General features: G+C 45.0%; 1 protein-coding gene across 2 annotated transcripts in view; it reads left to right on the forward strand.

Moving 5' to 3' along the window:
* Positions 1 to 19,352, forward strand: part of LOC143839557 (uncharacterized) — a 74,748-nt gene that overhangs the window by 13,642 nt on the left and 41,754 nt on the right. The window contains exons 2-3 of one of the 2 annotated variants that reach the window (XM_077341750.1): positions 8,436 to 8,514; positions 11,632 to 12,083. In XM_077341750.1, coding sequence (XP_077197865.1) covers positions 8,436 to 8,514; positions 11,632 to 12,083 — 531 coding nt within the window. Of the gene's footprint in view, positions 1 to 8,435; positions 8,515 to 11,631; positions 12,123 to 19,352 lie in introns of both variants that reach the window. The other variant, XM_077341740.1, reaches the window with a different exon arrangement.

Genomic DNA, 19,352 nt, shown 5'->3' on the forward strand with positions numbered 1-19,352 from the left:
GAGGTGTTTTTAGTCCTGTCCATGCATTGAGTCAGGGGGGGGAAACTTCCCACAAGAGCAGAAACAAAGTTAATTGGGATTCTTCAGTGGAGAAGGGAGAAAGTATGAGGAGAGCATGGTTGTTTTAAAAGGCTTTGCAAGCTCCACATGTTTACACAGTCAACCTAGTTACTTCACACATACCATTGTTATGCTTGCAGTGTAGTGTGCCAACTGAAATTACGAGAAAGAGAGCTGAAAATTGTATTAACATTATGCTTCGTTTACAAGACTTACAGTATTTGCTGGCGTATAAGACTACTTTCCCCCCCTGAAAAACATGCCTCCAAGTGGGGGGAGGAGTCGTTCTATACGCCGGGTGCACTTCAGTTGGGATAGTCATAGCTGCCCATAGTGGCCTCCCGATGGCCGCCCACCTTATTCTACATTCCATCCAGTATCGTGTGGTATCCAGCGTGGCTGCGGCGGGTCATCGGCGTGGCTGCGGCGAGCATCAGCAGCGAGACAGGGGTGCCAGTCTTTTCGGCATGACCGGCTCATTCTGCTCTGCAGGAAGCAGCGCCGCTCCGGCCTGCCCCTTGTCTACGCAGAGCTCGCACATGCGCACTTGTGCACTAGTGCCGGTCACAGGGAGATGCAGGGGTGGGCCAGAGGCTCTGCGGTCGCGCTGCAGCCATACAATGGTGACAATGACAGGTACTGTAATGTAACAAACTCTATATTTGAGTGGAAATGTTGGGGGGCCGGCAAATACGGGTATTTGATTTCAGAAGAGAAGCTGTCTTGGAGAATATGCAGGCTCTGTTAGGCCAGCCATGATGAATGTGATATATCTGTATTGTGTGAGAAACAAAAAGGTTTAAAGAATGAGAATGTGTGTAAAGCTGCTTCTGTAGCTGAAAGTACAGGAATTGCTTGAGAAAGCTAAAGTTAGTTCCAGGTAAAATGGAAGTAGAAACAACCTATTTATCTAGAAGCTGTGGCCACTCTGGCTTCTGCAGCGGATCACCTGGAAGCCACCCTCCACTTATCAGGTTGGATCCAGCCAAATCTAGCAGCGTCTACCACTTCTCCATTCTTGCTGCAGGCTCCACTCATCGTTCCTTGGGGTCCTCTATCCCCCAAGACCTGAATTCTGTGGAGATGATTGGGAGGAGGGGAGAGGCTGAGAATTTCTCTTCTGCTGTGGGGAAAGCTATTACGAGAAGGAGAACATGGGCTTTATTTATCTGCTTGTTCCAAATTACAGCTACACTGAATACATCTTACCAGGCATTTTGCTTAAAATGGTGTACCTGTGGGCAGCATAAGCATTTCTCTTCTTGCAAACACTTTCTGTCTTTCCTCATCCGGACTAAAATAGTCACTTAGAGATGGACAGCAAACTATTCAAAAGCAGAAAAAGTGTGACTGCAAACTGAACCTCATGGGCACAAATGTAGTGTGAAAGATGGCGCTTGGCATCTATCAGGTACATCTTCCATTACTTCAGTGGAAATGGAAAAAGAAAAGTGGTCAGTTTCTGATGACATGGTTTCTCGATGCAACTCAAAATGGAATCAATTGCATCTTCCAGGGCAAGAGTTCTAAAGGCTGGGTGTAGGAAAGTTGGGCCACCAGCTGGCATCCCTGAGAGCCCAAACCAGCTGTGCCAGAGGGCGCATAAACATGTTAAATAGTGTTGGGGAGAGTACCGTCCCTTGTGGGACCCCACACGGGAGTCAGTAGGGGCATGATAGCTCTTCCCCTACTGCCACATCAGTGCCTGGTTCCGAAGAAAGGCGCACAACCACTGAAGGACCAAGCCCCAAATCCTGGAGATCATCTATCAAGGCAACCACATGGCCAGGACAGAAGTCCAACTGGTATGGGTTGAGCACTGAAGCTTCCTCAAGTATGCCAGGAGATGGTTCACAGCAGCCCTTTCAACCACCTTGCTCAGAAATGCAGGATGCAAGATTGGGTGGTAGCTGCTGGGTCCTGTAGGTCAGTGGTCCCCAACATTTCTGAGGCTGGGGACCAGCAGGGCATTGGGCCACGCCCGTGCATCGGGCCGCGCCCGCACGGGCCGCGCATGTGCGATGCCCGGCCCTGATTCCCTCTCCCCGCCCTCCCGCAGTAAGAAGCTTCCTGGGCCGCAAGCTTGCGGCCTGGGAAGTTTTTTACTGCGGGGGGGGGGCGGGAAGAGGGAGCCACGGCCCGGCGCCATGGCCTTCGCGGCCCGGCACTGGGCCGCGGCCCGCAGGTTGGGGACCACTGCTGTAGGTCTCCCAATGTTTTTTTCAGTAAGGGACGAACCACTGCCTCCTCCAGCACCTCTGGGAGCTCCCCGGTAGACAGGGAAAGGTGGACAGTATTTCCCAGAGAGCCTCCTATCTCCTGGTCACTCATCTTGAGCAAGCAGGATGGACCGGGATCAAGGGGGCAAGTGGTTGCCCTCACCGACCTCAGCAACTTGTGCACTTTGGTTTCCGAGAGCTGCCTGAAGCCATTTATGCATTTACAATACATCCAGGATTCCGATTAGCTGTTACATCAACCATTGCATAATGTCATGTCCACCTCTGGACCTCTCCAGTTGTTCAAGAGAACTGATGGTGCCATCAGCAGGAGCCCTGCCAGTAGAAGATTTGGCAACACTAGCTGGGTACATCAGCTGAAAAGGCCCTGTCTGAATTATAAAACAACATATGGGGACTTCTTTTTCCGAAGCTGTTTTCTCCCTCAGTAGTATAGTTTTTCACCCATTTTCCTCTATATAGTACAGACAGGCATAGCGAAACCTGTGCCCCTTTCTGCCTTAGATCCGCTGTAGTTACCACCTGAACATATATGGCTCATGTGATACAGTAAAATATCTAAAGCAGCAGCTGAAATACTTCTTCTTTATGCAATCCCATCAATTGTTTTTGATTAACAGTACCCTCAAAACTTTGCGTGTTTGAAGAAGTTAATTACGGTATTGTGGGCAGTGAGTGTTGAGCTTGTCCTTTTCAGCACCTGCTCATCAGTGCAACAAACTGGAAGCCTCGTCTGGTGACTTGTAAATAGACTGGTCTGGGCAGCCTCCTTTGGGCTAATTGCTTTTGTCATTCTGATGAGAGCTAGTGCAGCTTCATTGTAGACTGGGAAGGAGGTTTTTTTTTTTCTTTTTTTTTTTACAAACTTGCCTCTCCATCATCCCTTTCTTCAGAGATAATAGCTAGTCTCTTCCTGGAAGTTTTGCCATTGGCTGTGAAAAAATGTGTGAGTCCTTTCATGAAGCCTTGAGCTCAGAACTTTCTGTGGGTCTTCGCTGTTGTGTGATCTGGGCTTCATACATTTCATACACTTTGATGACTGGGTGCCTTGCATTTATTTATTTTGTGATTTCCAAGTGGATTTTATTAACTCAGACACATCTTCCCTTTATGTAACTGCATTGTTCTGGTTTTCATGTTGAGTTGATTCCTTCATTTCAGTGCCTCACATAACTGGAATTTAGTAAAGTTTCCCATCTGGTATCTTTTGGCCTTTCTAAAAGAAGCTTTTAACATCAACTAATGGGTCACAAGGCAAAGTGGGGCATTTATTGGGGAGGGGGGGCACCTGTTTATTTGTATTTCAGTGATTCTTGCATCACTTTTCAGTCAAGCAGAAAGGGAATAATTACAACCGAAATCAAAACCAACCCCCCCAAAGAATTGTAGAAAAAATACCATATATAAATACCAAATGCTTAAAATATAGTGTAAAAAAAGACTCTGAAATGTATTCCTACCTTACACATTCATCACCTCCCTCATAACCCTATGTAAATTTCAAAAGCAGGATTAATAACTGTACATGTATAAATATAAAATACCCTTTTATTTACAAAGCATGAATAAAAGACCAAATGCGTTTCAACAATAGTCTTCCAATGTGGTCATAAAATACATAATTCAGTGATAAAACACCCACAAAAATGTAAATTTGACTGTTGTATCATGTTTTATTAGTCATGCTGTGTAAATAAAGAGATTTGGTATTTATTTATACATGCATGTTATTTTTATTATTCCTGCTTTGGAAATGTATGCAGATTTTTTTAGGAATGATGAATCCATAAGGCCAAGGAATAAATTCCAGAGTCTTCTCATGAAATTTCTACAGAACTTTTAAAAAGACATTCCCTGTGGGTAGTTTGTCAGTGGTCTCTAGGACAGTTGACCAAAGCAACATGCTAGGCCTGTCATTTGGGATCTAGATTTTGTACACTCTGAATCCGTTTCTGCATTAGGAGACATACCGTGTTTCAGCCTTTGGATTTCCTTTGGATGCTGCAAATCGATTCTAGCATTTTTCTGCATTTGGGCTTTCCTCGCCTTATTTCCCAGGCTGAAATTTGCAACATGCTTTCCACACTGAGTCCAATGAAGGCAGCCTCCCATAATGCTTTGCTCCCTTCCCCTTTTAAAAAAATGTGGTTTTTTTTGCAAAATGATGCTTGCTTGTACCTTTCTTTTTATGGTGCCCCTTAATCCCACCATTCTGCTTTGTGTAGTGTTAGGAGTGCGGACTTCTAACCTGGTGAGTCGAGTTTAATTCCCTGCTCCTCCACATGCAGCCACCTGGATGACCCGGGGCTCATCATGGAAGGGGATTGTAAACTGCTTTCAGACTCATTCTGGCAGAGAAAAGCGGCATATAAGAATCAACTCTTCTTCTTGATCACCTCCCCCCCCCCCCCCCAAAGTGTCCTGAATGTAATTTTTAAAAAAATACATCCTGGGTTATAATACAACATTGCAGTACAAGACTGCTTAAAAAAAACCCTTAGAAATATGTTTTAATAGAATTACTTTTTTAAGGCAGATTTTTTGGGAGGGAGAAGGAGTGATGACAAGGAAAGGGCATTCCTAAATGACTCAAAATGGTGGGTGCAGGGAAAAACTGAATGCATGCATTTCTGCATTGTGCAACCCCAAATTAGACTCTGCCTTGACTGATTAAATTGCTGTCACCAGGAATTCCCAAAATGCACGATAAGTCAGGTGGCAATTTGGGACTGCTCTTGGAAAGACAAATTTTAATGTGGAAATGGATGGAAAATACAAATCTAAACAATATTGCTAGTGCAGCAACAGTCAGAGATGCCCCAGTGGATGGTTTGTTGTTTACTCATTTTTCTTCCCACATGGTAGGTTCCCTGAATACTTTAAGGCAGATCTATAAGTTTCTGAATACATCCTTTGGGAACCTCACTCAGTGTCCAATGTGAGTTCCTGTGTGTGTGTGTGTGTGTGGTGCCAGTTTAGGTTGTAGCTTTGGTAAACTCTTGTAAGGGCTTCAGCCTTCCACCTGTACTGCCCTGAAATGGTCTGCTCTGAAATGGTCCCAGGAGACAGTGTGTTCTATTTGGCCTCCTGGGCAAAACAGAGTTCTTGAGCATTAAAGCCCTGTCTAGTACTGGGAAGGGAAACTCAAAGACAACAGCAAAATATTTATAATGTTCAAGCATTGTTTTAAAAATCTGTGTCCCCCTCTGGGGAATGGAATGATTACAAGAAATGAGGATAGCAAAGGGTCTTGGAGAAGGCCTTGAATTTCTTCATCAGTAGCACAGTACTGGTTTAAGAATGCACGTTGACTTGACCCTGGCACACAAAATCCAGACTGTTGGGGAAATTTGCTAGCCGTAAGGCCTACTGTGCTGTCTTGCTTCTTCCAGAGGAAATACTGAGAGATGGAAAGGATGATCTAATGCAGAAGTTGGCAGTTTCAGAAAGACTACGGGGCTGCAAGGAATTTATGATTTCCAAATGTCTTCCAATATCGTCTTTTTTCCTGCACACGTCCAGATATTCCTCATCTTGTTCCCTTTGCTTTTACATACTGTTTCTCTTCCAGAATGGCTAACACTAAAATATTATCCAGAAATGGCTAAAAACATACCCATGATTTATGGTATTAGAAGACAATACTGAATCTTGGTCTTCATTTTCTTCTGCTTTCAGTGTCTTGGGCCCATATTAACAACCTTTCTCTGCTTCTTAACAGCTATGCTGAACTGTGCCTCTTTTAATAAAATTTTAGTGGATTGCGAGGTTACTTCATGGGCATCATAGCACGAGGGACATGAGGCAGGATCCTCAGATGTGTATTTAGCTGCCAAAAATTAGCCTTGTGCCAAAAACCAGCTCCTTGGAGCTGAAGGGTATGTGTGCGTGTGAAAGCCCTCCTGGTTTCTTTAGGTGCTGGGCAGGGGAGCAAGTTAAATAACTCTTGCCTCCGGTTGAGTTTAAAGCAACACACACACAAAATAGGTGTGCACGTTTAGGAGGCTGATAAGTGCTTCAGCTTCTTGGCTGGAGGAGAGGTCCATCAGTGGCTGCTAGCTTTGGTGAGTAAAGGGAACCTCCATATTCAGAGGCAGTAAACTAAATACCAGCACTAGGGTCCAACTTCAGGAAGAGGTCTTCCTTTGTAAGCCTTGTTCGTTAGCCCTCCAAGGCAACTGGCTGGCCATTGTGTAAGACAGGATGCTGGGGTAAGGGGGTGGACCAGCCCATGCACTATTAAATACCTAAATACTATTAAATGCACTATTAAAATATATGCACAGCAAGGCTAGGGGCAGCTGCTCAAACCACCAGAGCCCAGGAGGTTACCAACCTCAAGGTGGGGTCTGGAATCCTCCCAGAACTACTGAGAAGGAAGGGCTCCTGCTGCAGCTCCAAAGGTACACAAATAACTCCCTCCCTCCCAGCTGTTTTGGCTAAGGAAAGCAGCATGGAAGGGCAAGGCCAGAGTACCTCCTCTCCTCAGGCTGAATCAGGCCCTTGTAGACTCTACCAGTGATATTTCTCCCAGCTGCTATTTGTCTGTTAACAAGTGAGTGACAAAGGTGAAGCGGCTGATGTCCAGAGGGAGACATGGCTGGATGAACAAGTAAACACTGAAATCAGCTATTCCCAGTTCCCGCTCCTTACTTGCTCATTTGTCTGAATGCGTAACTGAGCTGCAGGGGAATTTGGGAGCAGTCACCTGCTTGTTTTGATTGTGTCTCCCCACCTCCCCCCGGGCAGCCTTTAGTTTAGATGCCCCTTCAGTTGCTTGAGCCTGGAGCTGTACGTGATGCTCCAAATAGGTAGCAGCAGCCATTACCTCATGCACCCTTGGGCATTGATAAGAGGTCCTGATGGGTGTGGGAGACAGAAAGTGCCTTTATCTGTGGCTTGGGTGGGAAGGTTACAAGATAATTCCCCCCTCCCAGCAAAAAATGTTCAGGAGCAGGCTTGTTTGCACAGGTGGAGAGGTTTACAAGAAGAGAGAACTACCCGTATTTGCCGGCATATAAGACGACTGGGCGTATAAGACGACCCCTCAACATTTCCACTCAAAATATAGAGTTTGTTACATTACAGTACCTGTCATTGTCACTATTGTACGGCCGCAGCGCAACTTCAGCGCCTCCAGCCCACCCCTGCATCTCCCTGTGACCGGCACTAGTGCGCATGTGCGCATGTGTGAGCTCTGCGTAGTCAAGTGGCGGGCCGGAGCGCCACTGCTTTCCGCAGATCAGAACGGGCCGGTCACGCCGAAAAGGCTGGCACTCCTGTCTTGCTGCTGATGCTCGCCGCAGCCACGCTGATGACCCGCCGTTGGCCGCACTAGATACCACGCGATACTGGATGGAATGTAGAATGAGGTGGGTGGGCATCGGGAGGCCACTATGGGCAGCTCTGTCTATCCCAACTGAAGTGCACCCGGCGTATAGGATGACCACCCCACTTGGAGGCATGTTTTCAGGGGGGGAAAGTAGTCTTATACACCAGCAAATACTGTAGTTTACATACTGCTGCCAAGACCTTTGGCTGTATATCGGGTTTGGGGCAACACAAACTGGAATAGAAGGTCTACAAGAAAGATAGAAGGTTTACAAGGCAAATAAGAGGGTGAGTTGCAAGATCAACTTTTAACAACAAAGGAAACAAAGGAAAAGTGGGGTTTAAATAAATGATGGTGATTGTATGGATGGAGTAAGAGGGGAATCAAAGGAACTGTTTCTTACCTTGTCTCAGGACTGAAGAAGAAATAAGCAGATTAAATATTCAGGAAAACTCCCCAACAGCGTGAACTTGCTATCAAGGGCATACATTTATTTTCTGAAGAAGCCTTCCAAGAAAGGTTTCTGGAACATCTCCTTGAAAGCTGTGTCAAACAGGTCTTGTGGAGTGACAGCACAGAAATTACTTAAACAAAGATTTGGCTGGTTATCCTATCCTACCCAGTAATATGCATTGTGTACTGGTTGACTTGTTTGGCATTCTCTGAGTGCTGGCTCTGTATGTTCATTTGGGGGGCAGGCTGTGGAAGACAGGTTTGTACAGGGCAATGTGATGCCTGTGGTAGGGATGAGAGGGTTCTCTTTTTGTGTGTTAAATGACTTGCCATGTGCTTCTTTCCTACAGATTTCCTATCCCCCAAGTGATGAGGAAGATAGTGATGATTCTGAGGGAGAGAACCAGGAACTGGCGCAGATTGACAGAGGTTAGCCATTATGATGATGTGGAAGGCTATGAAGGGTGGGCCCTGGACCTGTGGGACTCCTATTCTTAACCCCAAGTGCTGTTCACCATGTTTCCTAAATGCAACTGACCGCTGTTCAGTTATGTAACTCTCTACTTGTGTGTTCTTTATCTTCTTTCTGATAGCCTCTTCAAAAATTGTTGTACACTGAAATGTCGTCACTATCTCAGCAGTGGAAATGAGACCAGGACTGTCTATGTCCCACATTTTTGTCTAAGGGGTTTAGTTAGTTACTGGATTTATATGCTGCTACTCTCAGATCAGTTGGCCCAAAGTGGCTGACAACATATGTCCATACAATGGTAAAACCAACCAACATTTAAAAAACCTCTCCTATAGAGAGGTGTACATTTAAAAAGGAGAACAATTAAATGGACTGGTCACTCTTCATCTCTGAGGCAACTTAACCTGAAAGATGGTGGTTGGGTAGCCCAAGGGCATTAGGTCACTTTACCGCTAGGCAGGACTTTCAAATCAGAAATCTGTAGGTATTGGTCAGGATTAAATTTAAGAACTTCTGCTTGTGAGGTGCTTTGTAAGTTGTGTGGATTCCCTTCAGTATGGGGGGGGTGTCAATATGCAGTGTATTATTTATTAAAGCTAAATTCACAAAGGAATTTGCTCATCTTCTGCCATGGATTCAAGAGCTGGGTGATCAATATTTTATTTATTTAATTTATATATTGCCGTCTCAGCAAGTTGGCTCAGAATAGTGTGCATTATTTGACAGAGGCTTCCTATTGCATACCTGGGTATAAAACACATTCATTCAAGGGGCCCATCCCGTGTTATGGAATGCATGTCACTTGTCTCCTGCACCATGTTCAATTTCTGTGCAAAAATAAGGATTGCATGATGAGAGTTTGTAGTGTTCGGTATTTCAAATGTAGGGTAGATGCAAAATGTAAGTTCCTTACTTGAGCTGCTATATTAAAAAATGCAAATTTCTGTTACCAAAGCCTTGTTTCTGTAACCATGTATTTATGCAAAGTTGGGAAATGTTGCAAATTCATTGAGTTTGCATAATTCTAGCGCTGGAAGATGCATTACCAATACAGGCAAGGTCTTGGGAAACCTTGGAGGTAAAAGAACAGAGGGGTTGTGTTGGGGGAAGAAGAGAACAGCTCCTGGCTTTCTCTTGTCAGTGATTATGGCAGGAGATAACACGATCTTCTGGTTTAGCTGTTAAATGCTCTGCTGCCTAGTTATTCTTTTGCTGCTTCATTTCTAGTCTGCCTTTCTCATGAAGACTCAAGGCCATGACAACAGTCAGCTCTTTTTTTAAAGAAGATTGCAGGATCCTGTGCTAAAGAATTGAAGTATTTGTGGTCTTCTCTATGCATTATGCATTGCATTTGGAATACAGAATAAAGTGAGAGGTTAATGGCAAGGGCTTTAGCTCAGTGGTCCCCAACCTTTTTATCACCGGGGACCGGTCACCGCTTGACAATTTTACTGAGGCCCGTGGTGGTAGTCTTTTGCCAAGGGATGTCGCTGCTGCCGGCTGAGCCCCTGCTCCACTTGCTTTCCTGCTGGTGCCCCTGACTTCCTGCCGCCTGCTGGGGGGTGCTGCCAGCAGCAGCTGCACAATGCTGTGCCAAGGGAGAGCCCCAGCCATGGCGGCCACTGAAGAGCACCAAAGGTGAGCCAGTGGCAGGGCAGCCCCCGAGGCAGCAGCCAGGGAGGATGATGAGGAGGAGCCGCGGCCCGGTACCGACTGATCCATGGACCGGTCCCGGTCCCTGGACCGGGGTTTGGGGACCAGTGCTGTAGCTCACTGGTACAATGAGCCAGTTTGGTGTTGTGGTTAGGAGCACGGACTTCTAATCTGGCAAACTAGGTTTGATTCCCCACTTCTCCTCCACATGCAGCCAGCTAGGTGACCTTGGGCTCACCATATAGTACTGATAAAGCTGTTCTGACTGAGCAGTAATATCAGGGCTCTCTCACCCATCCCACAGGGTGTCTGTTTTGAGGAGAGGAAATGGAAGGCAAATGTAAGCCACTCTGATAATCCTTTTTGTAGAGAAAAGCGGCATATAAGAACCAACTATTCTTCTAGAGCTGTGCATGTATAATTTCTCAAATATTCATGAGACTGCCTCATACTGAGTTGGACCATTGATTTTTTTCCCGGTTACTTCTGCTGACTCTGACTGGCAGTGGCTTTCCAGGATTTCAGGAAAGAAGACTTTCATATCACCTACTACCTGAGCCTTTTAAGTGAAGATGCTGAAGACTGAAACTGACTTCTTCTGTTCATCCACTAAGCCACCACTCCTCTCCTCAGTCCCTAGGCATCTTTAATTAGAGGATGTAAGATAGCAGGTCTAGGAAACACTTTGACCTGAGACCTTGAAGTCATTGTAGTTGGTGTAGATCAGTGGTCCCCAACCTTTCTGAGGCTGGGGACCGGCAGGGCATCGGGCCGCGCCCGCGGGCCGCACCCACACGGCCACACCCGCGCATCGGGCTGCGCCCGCGGGCCATGCCCGCACGGCCGCGCGGCCCGGCCCTGATTCCCTCTCCCTGCCCTCCCGCAGTAAGAAGCTTCCCGGGCTGCAAGCTTGCGGCCTGGGAAGTTTTTTACTGCCGGGGGCGCGGGGAGAGGGAGCCGCGGCCCGGCGCCATGGTCTTCGCGGCCCGGTGCCGGGCCGCGGCCCGCAGGTTGGGGACCACTGGTGTAGATGGTTCTAAGCTAGATAGGCTAGTGGTCTGATTTTGTAGCAGGTGCCTTTATATGACCTACCTCTCATGTTAAGATTTTTATAGCCTTAATTCATGTTTTGAAAACCTGAACATGTAATCTGAAAATCTGGAGGCTTTCAAATGTATTTCCTGCTTTTAGTTTTCATTGCTTCTCCCTCAGGCCTGCAGCTCTCTGGACACGTGTGAGTGAATTTCAAGAATGCCTTCCTGCTGTCTAAGTGTCATGAGAGAAATAAGTTGTACAGTAGTCCTACAAATATCTGAGTTCAGAGAGCAATGATTTTGAAATACTTAATAAACAGAAGAAAGACAGATGAGAAACTTGAACAATGTAGTCTGTGTAAGATGACAAATTATGTGTTTTTTCAGAGAGAAGACGGAATTGCACCTTGACCCCCTTGGCAAACAATCAACTGCAGAACCAAGAAAATCAGTGCTGCAAAATGCGTCCCCCTTTTCCTACAGGCTTAGATCGTCACAGCTCTGAAGAGGAGCTGGAACGAATCAGCCGTGAGTTTGCAGCTGAGAAACGGAAGTGGTCGCAAGTCAACAGACTTGCTTGCTGTGGTGACAACTACAATACTTCCTCAAGTGATGAGGAAGTGAAGAACTTGTGTGGCATGTCCTTTCGGCCTGTTGTAGAGGCAGCGGATGGCTTTCATGCAAGCTCTAGCCCAGTGCTCTTCAGTGCCTCGCCTCCTAAGAGACTCCAGTCTTTTGTACGAACCCCAACATCCCGACCTTTAATCTTCACAAGTGTTGGAGACAGCTTTGAACAAGTGATGCCTTGTAAACGACACCGGCAAGGCTACGGAGACAAGGTCAGTAGGCCCAGCCTTGACCTGGAAAAAATGCAGCAGGTAAGATGTTTCGTTCATGACTGGTTGTGTGTTATCTGAACTGAAGCTGACCTTGCAAATGTTTCAGGAGTCTCTTGTCAGCCTTGACCTGATAAGGAATGGGGCCCAGCTGGAACTGATTTGGCTGACCTAAGATTGCTGGTCTTATTAACCTTACTGCAAAAGCGGAAGAAAAGTGTCTCATAATACCTTTCAAGAGCCATTGTTTTTGTTGCATCCAGTGGGAGACTGGAGAGGATGGGGGCAGGGGATCATTGTGTTAACAGTGTGACATCATTTCTGGGGCAAACCTGGAAGTGATGTAATGCTACCCTAGGATTCAGAGGAAGCACTGTGGTAAGGTGACCAGATTTGAACATTGGTAAAGCGGGATACCTAAGAGCCTCTTGTGGCGCAGAGTGGTAAGGCAGCCGCCTGAAAGCTTTGCCCATGAGGTTGGGAGTTCAATCCCAGCAGCCGGCTCAAGGTTGACTCAGCCTTCCATCCTTCCGAGGTCGGTAAAATGAGTACCCAGCTTGCTGCTGGGGGGTAAACGGTCATGACTGGGGAAGGCACTGGCAAACCACCCCGTATTGAGTCTGCCATGAAAACGCTAGAGGGCGTCACCCCAAGGGTCAGACATGACTCGGTGCTTGCACAGGGGATACCTTTACCTTTACCTTTAAAGCGGGATACCATTGACCGAGGGAGGGGGTTCTTGATTAAAAATTTGGTCTATATGGAGCAACAAAAAGTTTCATAGAATACAAAAATAGTATTGTAATATATATTTTTAAATTTCAACATAAGTACAATTTGCCAGGTGCCCCAGATGTCCCTCCAAAAGTGGGACAATCTGGTCACCTTATGCTATGGTTTTACCATGGCAACTTTACATACAACCTTCTCTTCAGTCTCTCCTTCCTGGCCTTAATTTCTGCTCATGATCTTGCCTGTCTTCTTCCATCTGTTCTGGACATGATGCTGTCTACCTTAGCCCTGGACTTGATGCCATTTTAGACTTTGTCCTGCTGAGAGATACCTTCCCTATTCCTGTCTGTGCCAACAGCACTCCTAGTTAATTCATTGTAAGGACCCATCCTTTCCTTCTTGCTTCTGCTGGGAATGCTGCATTTTCCATACTGCTTAATTTCTTAAGCTAAGGACACTAGCATCCCATTTCTTGGTGTATTAGGCTTGATGGTGTTGCATTGTTTTTCTGTAATGAGTTGGAAGAGGTGGCCACTCCATCTGCTTGTCATGCTAGGCTACTCACTCCATTGCACAGGAGTGTTTGGTTCAATGTGCATGTTTCATTGCATCTGGCTCTCTTCCCGTTTTTCGTCCTTTCTCTTTTTTAATTGGGCTGGAACAGCTTGGCTAGTGTACAAAGGCTCAGATACATCTCCAGTGAATGCTCTCTTGCGCCCCTTGATCTCTGTGCTTGGGCAATGTCCTAATTATACCCAGGACCTGCTGCCAGCCATATGCATTTTAATGAGTGCTTTGTGTCAGTGTCCCAGAAAGACCGGAGTGGTGGCTGGCCTCTGGCAATGGGTGTGGCCCCTTTTCAGAGTAGCCAGTGGTGCTGCATTTAGGATGAGAGGCAGATGGTGTGCAAAGGAAAAACTGTTTTGGTTACTTGAGGTGAAGATAAATCAGAGGTAATGTACCTTTCAGAAGAAGTGGGTTTTTTTCATTGTTTTTAGTCATATCTTACCAAAGAAGTATGGAAACTGTGAAAGGAGGTGTTTTTTTGTGTGTGCTCTTTTAAAAAATCTGGTTGCTCCTGTGTAGGGGGGAACAAGGAGTAGGTTTACTGAAATCCAGCAGATTCTGATGAGTGCTTTATCTTGTTCTTCTGTGGTGAAGACGATGATGCATTCAGATGATGCTGATCTGCTGAATAAACAGGTCCAGGAGAGCTGTAAGAGCTCAGGGCCTGCGCTGGTTGTCTAGAATAGCCAAAAGGCTTAGAGACCCCAAAAGGCATTCTTGCCCTAACAGGCACAAGAGCAGGATTAAGGACTCTCTCACAGTGAACATAAGCAGGCTAGAGTGGCTGAAAAGTATGTGGTCATTTGAATATTGTTGTTCGACTTTGTGTAAAGAGAACTGTGAAGGTAATGAACTATGGGTGGGAATCTGAAGCCATCAGTTTTGTACATGGACATGACCGGGTCACTGGAAATCTTCCCAGCTTTGTCACCACCCTTTTGACTCTTGAGCTCTGAAGTCTTTGTGGATATCATGTTGGGCTGTTGGCTCTGGCTGCTGTCCAGAGAAGAAAGGTCATGTGGGTATTCTGGCAGCACTGTTGCTGTCATATAGTACCAAGGCGTTGCCGTAAATGCTTCTAGGGTGTGAACACCCTCCAACCTGCTCTGTAATTCAAGCTGTTGTATCCAGTGGTACTTGTTGAACTCATGTGAACAATACTCTCTTTAAGTCAGTATCCACAACTGCTGGGGTTGAAACATTGGCCATCTTACTGGCCAGGCAGAATATTACCCTACTTGTTAAAGCCACTGGGAATGCTACTGGAAATAAGGTAATAACCCTCTGAACTAGCCTAGGATGCACAAACTATATGAGCTTCCTTTTCTTTCTTTCTATAATTTGTATTTCTGGATTGCACAAAGCAAAATTGAATCTCTTTTCCTTTCTATTTTGGGGGCAGCCAGTAGGTAATCTGCAGATTGCATCTGGATTCCATCTCAGTTTTTTTTATGTCCCTCTCTTCTGTCTCATGCTTTGGATTCATAGCTGGCCAGTGCGGCTACTTGACCAGTATCATTAAGGGAATGGCATGTGCCAAGCCAAGAATTTTTATGCGGCTGGGATTCCTGCCAACACTATATAAGAAACTGCTTGAGAAGTGTCTTGCTATTTCATTGTAAGAACCTGGGTGAATGGAGGTGATTATCCAAAAAAGACTAGTGGTGGGTTTCATTTTATTTAAACTTCCTGTCCTGTCCTCAAAGTGGCTTTCAGGATTCAAGCCACATCAGTAACCCAAGTGAATAGCAGCAAGATATGACACAGCAAAAGATTAAATTGTAGATCTGCAACAAAAACTTGGACTAATGTGAATTTATGAATGGATCACATGTGTTGTTCCTCATTTGGGAATAAGTTCCTCAAAACTGGTGCTTTTGTAGAAAAAGTGCTCCTTCTCATGACCCCAACAAATGATGGCAGAGGATTGAAGTGATAATGAGGGGCTGAAGACTGGAATTTTTCTGTTTTTTCTTGTTTTAGTTCCCAGTAGTAGACATATGGCATATCAGCTGTTAAAACACACTCAGTAAAACTATGTGTGAAAATGCATCCCTGTCACGTGGTAACATCAGTCTGGAGGTCCTGGCAACTTACCTGTCCTTGCACAGTTACCGACACATGGCAGAGCTTGTGTTGACAACTGTCCCTTTCTCTCTGTTGCTAACCCTTGCTGCAGTGTTAAAGAACAACTCAGCTGAGAAAAGAAGAAAGCTCCTTAAAGGGCCAGTGTAGAATTTAGCACTGCCATGTTGAAAGTGGAACCATCTCACGTAATGGTTGTAGGTAGAGCACACACATGGATGCTTTGCCCTCCTGTGAATCAGATGAAAGTCAGGTTTCTGTAACTCAGTTAAAGGGGAATGCGCTGGGAAACCAACAAACCATGACCAGGATGAAGAAGCTTTCATTTAAATGGTGGCTTCCGGTAAGCAGCCCTGTGCTCCTAGAACAGTACTGTGTCAGATCATGCATGTGAATGACTTGGAATATTATGAATCTTTTATCCTTATTACATCTGAAATACAACTAGAATGCAACCATTTAAAGTCTTAAAAATGCTCAGCAATCAAAGACTTAAAAATAGGGCCCATCTTAATAGAGTTTTTGCTCCCATTTTTTAAAAAAAGAATAATAAAATTGGAAGAGGCCATACAGGCCATCTAGTCCAACCCCTGCTCAATGCAGGATCAGCTACAAGCATCCTGGATAAGTATCTGTTCAACATATTAGAAAGGAATCCAATCTGGATCTTCTCACACTACTGTTCCAGTCTTCAGGCAATCCACTTTGTTTTTCAGAATCTTAGTAAATGGTGCAGCCCAGGATCTGTGAGATGGAGAGGGGAGCTGGTGGGAAGTGTTCATGTCAATTTTTCTCAACTATTCGCTCATTTCATACTGTAGTAAAAGGACCAACAGAAGCATCACAGCAAGCTAGTGTTGCCAGGTCCTCCCTGGCCACCAGCATGAGATGGAAGGATAGAGTTAGAATCATAGAATTGGAAGGTGTCATACAGGCCATCTAGTCCAACCCGATGCTCAATGCAGGATCTGCATAGAGCATCTAGGATCTGCCCAGCCGCTGCTTGAAGACCACCAGTGAGGGGGAGCTTACCATCTCCTTAGGCAGCCAATTCCACTGCTGAGCTACTCTGACTGTGGAAATCCTTTTCCTGATATCTGATATCATTCTCCATGTAGTTTAAACCCGTTACTGTGGGTTCTATTCTCTGCTGCCAACAGGAATCTTTCCCTGCACTCCCCTGACAACCTTTCAAATACTTAGTGCAGGCTTTTTCAACCAGAGTTTTGAAATTTGACTGAAAACCATCAGAATAAAACTCTTGGAGTAAAGAGTGAATTAATTCAGTCAATGATGGGACTACATTAGTGCCTGAGGTAAGTAATAAGGGAAGTTCCATAGGGGAAACACAGGAAGATAAAGGGATTCAACCTCTTTCCCCCTTCTCAGACAGCCCTGATTCAGGTTGTGACTATGTGTGCCCAAGAAAAACTAGAAGGGAACAAAAACCCAACCTTAAAAATCAAGTTAGGAACCTGATGTTTGAGCAAAAAAGAAATTGAAATAAAATTATTTATTATCTAGTTCACATAAATCAGATTAAAACATGCATTCCCATTTATACCTATGAAATGTTGTATGTAAAGTTTCCCATATTAACACCGATGATTGAAGAAGAGTTGATTTTTATACCCTGCTTTTCACTACCTGAAGGAGTCCCAAAGCAGCTTGCAATCACCTTTCCTTCCTCTCCCCACAGTAGACACCTTGTGAGATAAATGGGGCTGAAAGCTCTGTAAGAACAGCACTATCAGGACTGTGAGGAGCCCAAGGTCACCTAGCTGGCTGAATGTAGAGGAGCGGGGAATCAAATCTGGCTCACCAAATTAGAATCCGCCACCCTTAACAATTATATCAAGCTGATGTGTTTCGATCCTTAAGGTATTCTTCAGTGGCCAGATAATACACACATGTATATTCATACATTATATATTAAGGCCCAGTAGGCAGTATACGGGTCATAAAAAGTAAAGCTCCAAACATTATATATAGTGCTGTTCTCTTATATGGCGCTCATAGTCAGAAATCATAGAATCCAAGAACCACTATTCTGTCTTTGGCCAAGATCCAGTTCTTGGTGTGTATTCTCATGTGTAAGCTTAGAACATGTGGTGTCATTAGAAAAAAATGGGTCCTCCATTATTTTTATCTCTTCTAGCTTGGCCTTCAGTTTAAATTGCTTGTAAAAACAAGGAAGGGCAAAGTTAGAATGAAATCCTTCCCATTTGTTATCATTTTTCTTATTGTTTTAACTCTTCTTACCGCCACAATAATGCCCTTTTGCAGCTTGTGGATTAGTTCTGCTCTCCTGCTCTCAGTTTTTAGATCATAACTGTGTATTTAAAAGATGAATGGAAAAAATAAAGCTTAAATACTCCAGAACTTCTTTTAGTAGATTCCAAGGCTGTCTTATTTCTGCTTCTTGTGAACAGGAGTATCATAAAAATTCACTGTGGCTTCTTGCTCTCCTAGCAGCAACAAATCTGATCCCTGTTCCTGGCAAGCGTTGGGTAGGTTGTGGCAGAATCAAGGCTTGACCACAAATGAACAGTGAGTGGGGTGAGGGGCAGCCATCTGCCAAATCTGCTCGCTCCTGGGTTGGGCCTTGTTAATGCACAAAATGTGAATAAGTGGTTGTCCCGCTACCAGACCCAGGCATAATGCAAGCAGCCAAGAAATCTGCAGCAGAAAGTTAGGAGGATACTCTTCAATCATGGCAGTTAATTACACGTTGTATCAATAGCTGGAGATTATGATCCCTTTATCCCATTAGCCTCTCAGTGACTCCAGCATGCACTTTTGTCATTTGGTATGTACGTGATGCTCAGTGGGAAGAGGATGCAGAGAGATAAATTGAGAACATTGGGTTAGTCCATACACTTCCTCTGCATAATTATGATTCTTCTGTCGTTGGGGAACTCTTAATGATATTAGACAGGCTGTTCAGCCTGTTCATCCTCACCAGTGGTTCTAAAAAACAGTACTTAATGATGCAAAACCAGGTTTGTTTGCATAGACAAATGAGCCTAATCCATCATAAGTAAGTATAATCACATGTGAAGATTAGAGTCTCGCTAGTGGCATTTATATTGCTTTGGATACATTATCCTCCAAATGTAGAGATGGCAGTATTGTTGCCAGATCAGGATTTCAGAAATTAAGTGATACATTTGTGTTGTTCTTTGGGGTTGCATAACCTAATATGCGCGTTCCATTATGTATGTAGGCTTTGGTTGTAAAAATGATTTTGGGGTATCTATTGGCTGCCTTTTAGGAGTTTCTTTTTGTGTTGGAAACCTTAAAGCAAACCTATACTACTTGAAAGCAGCAACACAGAATGGATACTAACTGGCCTGCATGATGGCCTGTCTCGTAAATGTCCAGATCTCATTGCCTACCTGTGGTGGAGAAAGAATATGGCTGGTAGGCTGCTTGACTTTTCACAGGCTGCATGTATGCCTGCTTCAAAGTGACAAGATCCTGAAACTGGTTGAGAAATTGCAATCCTATTGGAATGTGTTTGTGTTACTAAGCTTGTTGAAACATTGCAATTTACGCAGATGGTTAGGGAGAGTCTCATGCTTTCAGAAACTGGCACAAAGGGTTGAAGCAAGGGAGGGCTCTGGTGTTGGAGAAGACTTCTGCGGGTTCCATGGACAGCAAAAGTCACAAAGAGGGAAATACTACAGCGCATTAAGTCTGATGCATCACTGGCAGACAAAATCACAAAACTTCGGCTCACTTATCTTGCGATCTAACTCAATGGAGAAATCAATTACGCTAGGATTGGTCAGTAGAAAAAGGAAACCAGGCTGACGAAGGGCACGGTGGTTGGATGCAGTTGAAATGGACACCAGCCAGAACATTGCATGGCTGAGGGAGGAGGAA

Source organism: Paroedura picta, chromosome 1 (genome assembly GCF_049243985.1).
Source record: "Paroedura picta isolate Pp20150507F chromosome 1, Ppicta_v3.0, whole genome shotgun sequence".
Lineage (NCBI taxonomy): Eukaryota > Metazoa > Chordata > Lepidosauria > Squamata > Gekkonidae > Paroedura > Paroedura picta.